Source organism: Octopus bimaculoides, chromosome 2 (genome assembly GCF_001194135.2).
Source record: "Octopus bimaculoides isolate UCB-OBI-ISO-001 chromosome 2, ASM119413v2, whole genome shotgun sequence".
Taxonomy (NCBI): Eukaryota; Metazoa; Mollusca; class Cephalopoda; order Octopoda; family Octopodidae; genus Octopus; species Octopus bimaculoides.
In genome coordinates, this window is record NC_068982.1 from 130357289 (window position 1) to 130368034 (window position 10746).

Sequence of the window (10746 nt, forward strand, 5' to 3'; positions counted from 1 at the left end):
ATAACTATGTTCTCGACATTTCGCTGGGTTAAAGGGTGGGAGGGCAGAAATAATGTCGACATCTGCCCTCGGCTACATACCTAAAAAGAATTAGCGAAAGACTGGTACATGCTACCAGCCATAGAGGCTTGCAAATAACGGCTATAGTTAATTGTGTGTGTGCGTGTGTGCGTGCGCGCATGTGTGTACATATCTTTATCGCTGCATTGGTAGAAGTTGAAACATGAGCGAGAAAATTCGGAAAAAAAAAAAAGGTAGGGCTCTTTGAGATATTTGTTTGGCACTGATAGTTATACTTTTTTGACATTCTCTCCTTATGAAATGCAGTGAAGTGAACAATAGTGAATTAAAATTAAATATAAATTTGTTACTAGTTCAAATATGTTTGAGGCACATACGAACCATTCACTATGGTTTTGTCACGGAGAAAATTTCTCGTGGTAGACAGGTGTAAACAGTTCAATATGCGGGGTAGGAGCGTTACGAACTGACTTGGTGTGTTTACACCTATTTGTCTACACCGAATACATCTCAAGCATATGTGAATTTGTAACAAGTTTATATTTATACATAATTTAGCGCTTCTAATCTGTATGAAATTAGATAAATAAAATAATTCATGGTTAAAGCTCTAAGATGACACTTCAGACCTTTATTAAATTTTGGGTTAACGATACAGATCAATGAAAATATGCATGGCTTTGTAAATAAATAAAAACGAAAAGAACGTGAAGAATGGAAACAATATGAAAAATGTTGATAATTCCTTCATCTTTCGCATTTATTGTAAAAACAGCATGAAAATAAACGAGACAAGGAAATGCAGTATTATAATGGTAAAAAAAAAAAGCTATTAAAGAATTTTTAACAATGACAAAATTTTCTAAGCTTTATTTATCATTCTTCCATATAACATTCTTCAGATCTTGTCCGTTCGCTAAAGATCGCAACTCTCACACATATCCGTAGATTTTCTGCTTCTCGAGTGTTTGCAAGAATTATTTGAAGAAACCTACATCATGAGATTAGCTTTCATCACTTCTTCGGTCTTCCTCTTTCGCTACTTCCTTTCACATGGATCTCCGGGCATTTCTCCAGCCATCTGTCATCATCCATTCGCATTACATTATCGTATCAAGGCAGCTGTATCTCTTTTACATTACATCATTCCTCTAATGCCCTGTCCTTTCTTTTACCTTATTTGCTCTTCATCGCTCAGGTACATTAACATTACACATCTAAGCATGCTTCATTTCTCTCTAACCTTTTAGCTCTAGTTTGTTTTTTTTTAGCAAGAATGCATAGTAAGGAATATATGCATTCAGTGCCCATTACCATGCTGCATCGCAGACTGTACCACAGAATTGTACAATCTACCTTTTACCAACTTCTTAAAATTTTTACATCCTATTTTATTTTGAGTGTTATGCTTTCAGAAGATCCTCCTTCACTGCTCATTAGGTTGGTTGCCTCGGTAACAAAAGCTATCATTTACTTCCATAGAGCCTCCTTAGGAATTTGTTTTACTAGTACTCTGCCTGTAGCATTAACCACCAGAAATATTTTTATTCATCGCCAAGCTGCCTTTGATTATATAACATCTCTTGTATATCTAAAAATCACATTGGGCGCATTATATAGAATTTATACCAACTAATTTTCTGCACAATGAAGACGACCATTTCTCTGATAGTATCAGAGTCCTTTCCATTTTCTTATTAACAAAATATCTAGTTTGTTAAGTTTACTCCGGGGCCTCTTGATCATAGATTTTGCTTTCATATCTAGAATTTCTTCTCCAAATTCTCTACCGTACCTGCTTTAAGGACCATGTTTTCTGAATATGGAGCAACTGTCTGGGAGAACTGCAATAAATAGGAGGGGTTGCGAACCGCGCTTTGATGAGCACTTATATACTCCTTAAATTCCTAACTGAACTCATTGTCAACCAGCATTTTCTTATTGCATCACTTTGAATGGCTTCATTACTCTCAGAAAACATTCATCTATTCAGTTTTCTTTGCGAACATCAGACAGTAAGATCACATTATGTGATATCAAACACACACACACACACACACACACACACACACACACACACACACACACACACACACACACACACACACACACGCGCGCACACACAATCGTGTCATCGTGCCACGTACAAATCAACATCTTGCGTCGCAAACCGCTACAAAAGGAAGATCGCTGTGTCTAATTCCTGGATACTAGCGTGAGACCATGGTACGAAAGTAACTTTAGTTTCCCTTGCTAATTCTCCGTCTTACCTGTTCTGTTTGTCTAAATCGTGATCTTATAGTCTGTCTGGCTGTCAAAGCCTTCTCCATATCAACAAATGCTAGTTAGAGAAGTCTGCTTCTAGCTAAGAACTATTCTTGTAGTTGTCATACTTCGAAAACAAAAAAACATCAGTAACTCTACAACGTGATATAGATCTCAACTTTTCGTAGTCAAAATTTTACCGTTGCTATTCTGAGTTTCGTACTTGACTTTTGCATAGTATATAGTCTACACTACATGCAATGAATACTTTACTTTACCGCCTCTTGTTTGTAGACTTAAACATGTACGCATTATATACATACATACATACATACATACATACACACACACATATATATATATATATATATATATATATATAGTTATGGTATATTCTGTTAAGAACGTAGTAGAGTACAGTATAAAGCTCGTTCACCTTCAGATTTACCTTGTGCTAGCCAGTAGTAGTATTATACGTATTTCCATGTTTGCGTTTGGATATCTGTTGTGTGGGAACAGGTAATTGAAAAAGTTTGGAGTCAACAAGAAGGCATACGGTTGGAATTTATATTTCAATCGCTACAATTATTTATACGCAACGTAGTTCTCCAGGCGTGCAGGTCTTTGATTATGCAACAGTTTCCCTGCATTATGAGATCTAGTTGTGTTTCCTCAAGCGATATGTATATATTGTCTCCGTAAGTTCAAATTCTCGGCTTCAAGAATATCCTCTCTGTCGTGGTTTGAATTTAGTAGCAGTCACTGAGTTTAGCAAGCTATGTTGTTGCTGAAGGACCATTGGCAAACTGCTTTGAATGTGTAGATGTTGTGGGATGGTGATTTTGCTACTGTATATATATATATATATATATATATATGAGAAAGAAGATGGAGAAAAGATGTGTTATAGTTTGCGGATTTCGAACGATGCAATTGGTGTAAACCGTATAGCTGTGCTAACCACTACACGAAAACAACGTTAAAAATATTGGTTAGGGAAGTTTGTAGACTTCAACTAAGTAGAAATAATGGCATACTAATGACCTGTCTGTTAACAGTACATACATATATGCGTATGTGAATAGATGCACACATTTGGATGTATGCATCGACAGTTCAACCAAAATGCCAACTCAACCACATATTTACAAACACTGAGAACTATCTTAAGTCAAAAAGTTTTATTGCTTTGTTAGCCACACACACACACCCACACACACACACACACACACACACACACACACACACACACACACACACACACACACACACACACACACACACACACACACACACACACACACACACACACACACACACACACACACACACAATCGTGTCATTGTGCTACGTACATATAAACTTTTTCAGTCTCCAACTACAGCGAATGAAGATCGCTGAGTCTAATCCCTGGAAACTAGTGCGAGGTCGTAGTACAAAAGCAGCTTTAGGTTTCGTTCTCCCTTGATATCCTTCTCTCTCTTGCTTGTTCTGTCTGCCCCTCAGTGTTTCTCTCTCTCCCTCCCCCTCTGCGTGCGCGTTTATGTGTTTATTTGAACTCAAGAAAATTGTAATCAATGGACTTTACTATCAAGAATTACTACATGTTTGTAATATCTCTTAGTCAGTAGTATATACATCTCAATACTCATCGTGTCAGATATATTTCCTTTTTGGGTCTGATGTACCATACTATCAACTGTTATTATAATTTCATACATTCTCCATAACTATTTTTCTCACTGTTTCTTTGGCATTGCCTGAGTCGCATTTAATGTGTTGCTCATAATTTTACATACTCCCTCTCGAAAGTGTAGTTCTAGAAATGCAGAAAGATAGGAGAATTATTGTTAGATTGGTTTTCCCTTTAACCATAAAGCTAAGGCAACGAGAAAAACAACATACTCAGCTACGTTGCTTGTAGTTATTTATAACTGATAATGAATTTCTTTTTGCTCACTTCATCAGCATACACAATAGAAAACTATAGCGCAAGATGTTTTTCTCAAAAATACTTTTTCGCTCTGGAGTAACACAAGCTTCAATTGATGAAAATAATGAATACTTTTAATCGTAGATTTGTTTGCTTTACCAGCTTCACAGATATTAGATCATTTGGATGGAAGCAACAAGCTATTGATTTTCGGGGAATAATTTGGAGATAATAAGCAGCAGATGATCTTGTTATACTATTTTGTCACACCACTCGAGGAAGGAATATTCATTATAGAATACCATACGCCTCACTGCAAAAAGAATAAACCTATGGATTTCAAACCCTGTCAGTAAACTCTTGTTAGCAATAAATTTTGATATCTTGTTAGCTTGTTTCATTGTAGAGACCACTGGAAAGCTGGTCTTTATGCACTGATTCAAAGGAAGAATATATTGAAACATTCCTAGGTTATTCATACAGGATAGACAAGTTTGGTACATTAAGCTTCGGTGTTGCGCTTTGTAAGCGATGCTTTCCCCGCCCCCATAAGCTTGTTCGTGATTTTTCCTCACACTTCAAATATTTTTCAAAAGACAGCTTACAGAATGCAATTCAAATTTTGAGAGACTGCTTTCCTTTTATGAAAGCACTACTTTGCACTTTGAAGGCATAAGTCTCATCCTCCAGCCCTCTGCCAAAGCTTCCAAATCTTTCACCCTTACATGGTCTCTGTTTATTTAGAAAGGTATTGCTACCTTGCCGCACTCGATCTTACTGGTGGAAATAGAACTGAGTCAACGGCGTCAAAAGCAAGTCAAATATTGAGCTTTAGACATAGATAGGAGACAAATCAGAACGAGTATCTCTGAAGGATCTTGCTATGAGGTGAATTTCTTGGCTCATGTCTAGAAAATTATTTCATGTCTGGGAAAGTATAAGGGTTTTATCATGTAAGCGCTGGTTTTTCACTAGGTAATTTTTCAGTTATTTATTGAATGGTAGTTCCATTACATTGCTGATGATGCTGGATAAGGATACTAAATGATAGATTAAGGAATCGTTACTGGATTACTCTTTGTGTACAGGTGTCAAAGAGGTGGTCTTTTAGTGATTTCGAAATGTGTCGTTAATAAAGAAATGCAATAATAAAGTGGCTAGTTCCTTACAGCTTCCCTGCACTAGAATTTGATCGGTGGATGCGTCAGCTTTGAGTTTGTTTTTATCTTTTTGAGTTTTGTTTTGTTTTGAAGATCGCAGCTGATTGTATTTTAAGAGAATATTGCTAGGCTATGAGCATTTAGAACACATAACCTATTCCCAAAGGCTTATCAGAAGACATTGGCTTTGTAGGAGTATTATGTTCGGTGCTTGTTATGTGAGAATAGCTTGTTCTTCAACTCAAGAGGGAAAGCAGAGGAAAAGAGGGGTGAGAGAGGTTCGGGAGTAAGACAGGAGAGAAAGGTTTGGGAGAAAGAGAGGTGAGAGAGGGAGTTTACGATGTTATTGTTTGTCAGATCTTATCTCAGACTGGAATTGTTGGGTTATTTTTGTCTTGCTCTCCATCTGATCCTAGAAATTATGTTAACTTTTGTTTCTCATCTAGAGTGTTACTCTGTTTTCAAACTATATCACCTATTTTGGTTTTATTGGTATAGGATGAATATGTCTAACGGCTTTGCATATATTTGCTGCAACTCAAGTACGTATGTTTTTAGGATTTTTTTCTCTTAAAAATAGTTGGCAACTCAAACTTAAGATGCCATTGCATGTTCTGAGAGTGTGCTCTTTTGTAACATAGCTGCCCACTGAGGTTAAACCATGTACCATGTCATTTATACGGCGTCTACTTCGAACTGGGGGAACTAAGCCCGTTAAGAAATGTTTTAGCCATAAACATAATACAGTATAGTTGACAAAATGTGAACTCCGATATGTTGGTTAGTTATTCGGAACCCTACTGATTCGGCTATCCACACACTCTGTTGTTATATAACCTATACTTACTTGGTAATGAAAAGTTTACATCGCTTAAAATTGTATAGCGCGTTTAGTATTCAATACATTTCCTAATGTAAAAAGAAATGTTTATGCAAAAGTTCAAAACGAATACAAGTTGCTAGATGGCCGCATAGCGATCACATTATACTTTGCTTTTACAAAAAGTGAACACGTATGCAACTATACATAATATGCTTATATGCATATACATACATACATACATACATACATACAAACAAACATACATACATGCATGCATGCATACGTACATACATGCATACATACATACATACATACATACATACATACTGGACGTCCACTCGTGACCGAGGAAGACCATTGCTGACCTTCAGGAACATTGTGCGCTCTAGGACTAACTTTTATTTTCATTTTCAGCTCCGTTGGTGGCTAATGAGCCCTGCTCTTGATAAGCATACACGACTGCACACATTGCAGACCATCTCGCATACACACATACATACATACATACATACATACATACATACATCCTCACTCAAGACACGTACATATCTTACAAGAGGAAAATAACTGCAACACCCTCACCGAATACCTTTGCTATTTTGAAACTATCAACCAACTTTTCAGTGGAGAATGTGAGCAACAAATGAGTTGTACAACGATTAAGTTTCGATGTTTATGAAATGTTGGAAGCTGTTCAGCTGGAGGAAAGGAAAATTAGTAGTTGACAAAATAGAAGCACATGATACTTACAATAGCCTCTTCGTAGTAGGTGGCGACGTCGGGGTTCGAATAAAGTTTCAGTTCTTGTAAAGATCCCTGTAAATAACAAATGTAGTTGTGTTATTTTGATAGCAATATAACAATACTACGACACAAGCAGCGAAAATTATTTCACTCAACGAATAAATTATCACATTGAAACGACGTGCATGAGGTAAAAAGTCGTTGCAGTGCGCGCGCGCACACACACACAAAACAATAACAAGAAAGACACTGCAAGGCCCAAAAGTTCAGAATTGTAGTTATTCTTGTATTTCAAGTCAACCCTAAGCTCCTAGAAAATATGAGTCCATTGCCCGCAGCAGATACGTTAAATCGATTTCAGTTTGATAATAATTCGATATTAAACATATATTCGATTGCACATGACGTCAGTCTGCAAGCCACAAGTGAGTTCAATCGAACACGAATATGAAATATGGTTACGCATAGCTGGCGAATTTAAATGCATTGTCACCATGACCAATTTATGAATTTGAGTATCTTTGTACCTGTCTAGTAATCTTTGTTTTTCATACCATAGTGTTGAACGGGATCCAAAATCTTTGTGTAAAGTATTAATTACTTAACATGCGTTCAACTACAATAACCTGAAATTTGAGCTAACTCAAGTAGTCTGGCGCCGAAATGACAGCAGTCGTAATAAATAAACATATTCTTTGTATCGTAATTATTAAATCACTGATTTTTTCTATATTCTTATTACTCCTCGGCCCTCAACTTCAACCCCGAGGAGTACCACTACTCTCTGTCAATGTCAAAAAGATCTATTTGAAAGGTTATTGGCAGCTAGCATTTCACAAAATAAGACCTAATTGATACGTACTTATAAGCAGATGAATAAAGGAAACTTGTTACAATCAATTGTGCATAAGCCTCTATTGCAGTGCAAGAGACTTTCCAATGAAGTGAAGACATTGGTAATTGTGAAACAACATATCCTCATCATGAGTCTATATAAATTGCTAAATGTCAACAATTTGAGTGATCATCGCAGAATTCTACGCCTACATGTAATCAGATGGGTTCACATTAGTTAGGTAGGGATCAACTTTTGAAAACATCTGGTCACAGTTAAACTTACTGGCTGCATATAGAATTCGAAATAAAGTGCAACCATTTCAAATGTTCTATTCCAGAAAAAAAGCCAAAAAATTGTGGTCCTGGCACAAAACTCTTGTCAAAGCCTACATAGATAGCTCCTATTAATGAGGAAAGATTATCTCCGAATAGTTGATTCTTAAGCGAAATACATTTTGCTCACCAGATAACTCTTCCGCTGAAGTTACTATCCCGAAGCTCTCAGTTTTAGTCAGTTGTTTCGAAGCTCACGAGATGACGGCCTCATACATAGAATTGCTGTCATAGTTGCAATATTTCAGTTTCTACTAATCCCATGTCCCGAAACAGACTTGCCAATGGAGTGGAGACATTGGTAACTATTTCCATCAAATATGCCAGCTAAACGACATATAGATACTTTTAAGCGCGATTTGTATAATACTCCAGCGAAATGATTTTGTTACGAGCTATTTTAGCCTCTGGAGCTCTGTATTCCGAGTTCTTATATTGTCAAACAAGAAATCACAACAGGCGAAAGTCGTAAACGTTTTCGAACACTTCACTTTCAAATTACAATTCATTGCAAAAGTAAAACGCCAAACATGGTACAACCCAAAACATAGCGTATGCCCACGGTATATCAAAATAAGAGACACTGCACTCTTGAGAATGTATCTGGGTAAAAATTTAGGGATCAGAACTTGACGGAACGGAACCATCATTTAAGAAGTGAGTATATGTAATTTGGACACAACATGAGAAACAGATTCGACCAAAGAAAGGAGACAAATACAAAGAAATTCAATTACCAATGACGTAATGATGTATTTGGATCTGTTGCTGTCTTATTCTGGACAAGTATTAACAAAGGTCACCATTCCGCACCAGACAGTCTATCTTCAATATGCATAGATACACCGATCATTGTGTGCTTTATGCCAAACAATTACAGGTTAATCGACAGTTACAAATCGTACACTTGAAGTTTCTTTAAAGTATGCCAGCTGATAAGTAAACTACAAATCTATCTACTGATAAAAGAATTTTTCTCACTCTTTCGGAACGGCTGATAGTTCTTCAAGCAATCCGTTTGTAATTCTCCAGGAAGCTTCCAGTACTAAAGACCAATCGTATAGATCGGTAGTAGTTTTTGATATAGATAAATTTGCTGAGTGCACAAGTTGATTACTCGGATCTCTGAAATTTCAGAAAACTTACGACACTGACTTAATCAAGTACGCAAGTTGATATCTAGAATGCATCAAGAAATTACTACTTTGTAATAAAAAATGAGTTGTAGGAAGTATCTGGCATTCCAAATTTTCTTCAGATATAAAATCTCTGTAACCACATTATCAAATGCCACTTTCTAAAAAGATATGGTGTAATGGGAGATACATACAGTTGATGTTTCTAGCATCCTCTCAACCACTTAGGGACAACTTCCTTGACGGATATGGATTATGTTCATGTCATGCGTGTGTGTGTGTGTGTGTGTGTGTGTGTGTGTGTGTGTGTGTGTGTGTGTGTGTGTGTGTGTGTGTGTGTGTGTGTGTGTGTGTGTGTGTGTGTGTGTGTGTGTGTGTCAGTACATTTGTCTGTCTTTGCTTGTGTTAGTTGAGCTATTAAGCGATATACGATAACTTTGACTAACTGCAATAGAACGAAGCAGAGAAAAGGAAGGGAGCAACTAAAGCTATGGGAAAAAAATGCAGGAAATGGAATAAAATCAAAGCATAAGAAAAATAATTAAAAACAAGGAGCAATATGTTAAGAAAGGAAGTGCGAAATCTGTTATGTCTGACAACTAGTCTACTGTGGTCGCTTTCAGGAAGCTCAATGATCGACTGCAGACCCAAAGTAACATAAAACTGTCAACAAAATGCCAAGTGTACCGAGCAATAGGTATATTCTATCTGTTAGATTCTGCCGGGACCTAGAAATGAAATTGTTAACACATCAAAAAGCTGATGGGGTACCGATTACATCTTTTACAAAATGTAATAAACATTTAAAGGCAAGATGTCCACAACAAAAGTGTGGATGTGATCTAGCAACATCTTCATAAGACAGATAATCTGATTGCGATGCATAAGAGAAGACAAAACAAACTACGAACGAATACGACGGTAATTTTCCGCCTGTTCAGTAGGCACTCCGGTTCCACCAATGTACACATATTTTTGAGCACCCGTCTTCACTTCACATTTGTAAATCACGTTCTTTTGGTAAAAATTGATAAACATCTGTCAGTTATACATTCGTTACTTCCAACTTTAATGCCAGATCGCTTGATGAAATGAACGCATGAAGTATGATCCACCCGTTGTCCGTGGATAATTCGGATTGTAGTGTAATCATTTCAGGAATATGGACTATGATTGTAAGAAACATGTAATTTGTGGAAACGCGCGTAGCGATGCATTAAAATATTTATTAATTGCATCCATAGATTATTATTATTATTCCTATATTTACCCTACATTATATCGGCACAGCTCGGTACAAATCCATAAAACGGAAATCGCAAGTTGGTATCATTAGGCTGTAGCCGACATAATAAAATAGGAGCTTTTATATGCATATTCAAAAACGTTTCCTGTAAACGAACTTAAAGGATATACATATACATACATACATACATATATATGTATATATATATATAAATACATATGTATATGTATATATATATATATATATAT

General features: G+C 36.5%; 1 protein-coding gene across 10 annotated transcripts in view; it reads right to left on the bottom strand.

The window, feature by feature from the left end:
- LOC106875945 (collagen alpha-1(I) chain) overlaps positions 1-10746 on the bottom strand; it is a 286544-nt gene that overhangs the window by 89219 nt on the left and 186579 nt on the right. For all 10 annotated transcript variants that reach the window (XM_014924278.2, XM_052965609.1, XM_014924272.2 and 7 more), the window contains one exon: positions 6953-7018. In XM_014924278.2, the coding sequence (XP_014779764.1) occupies positions 6953-7018 (66 nt within the window). The remainder of the gene's footprint in view (positions 1-6952; positions 7019-10746) is intronic.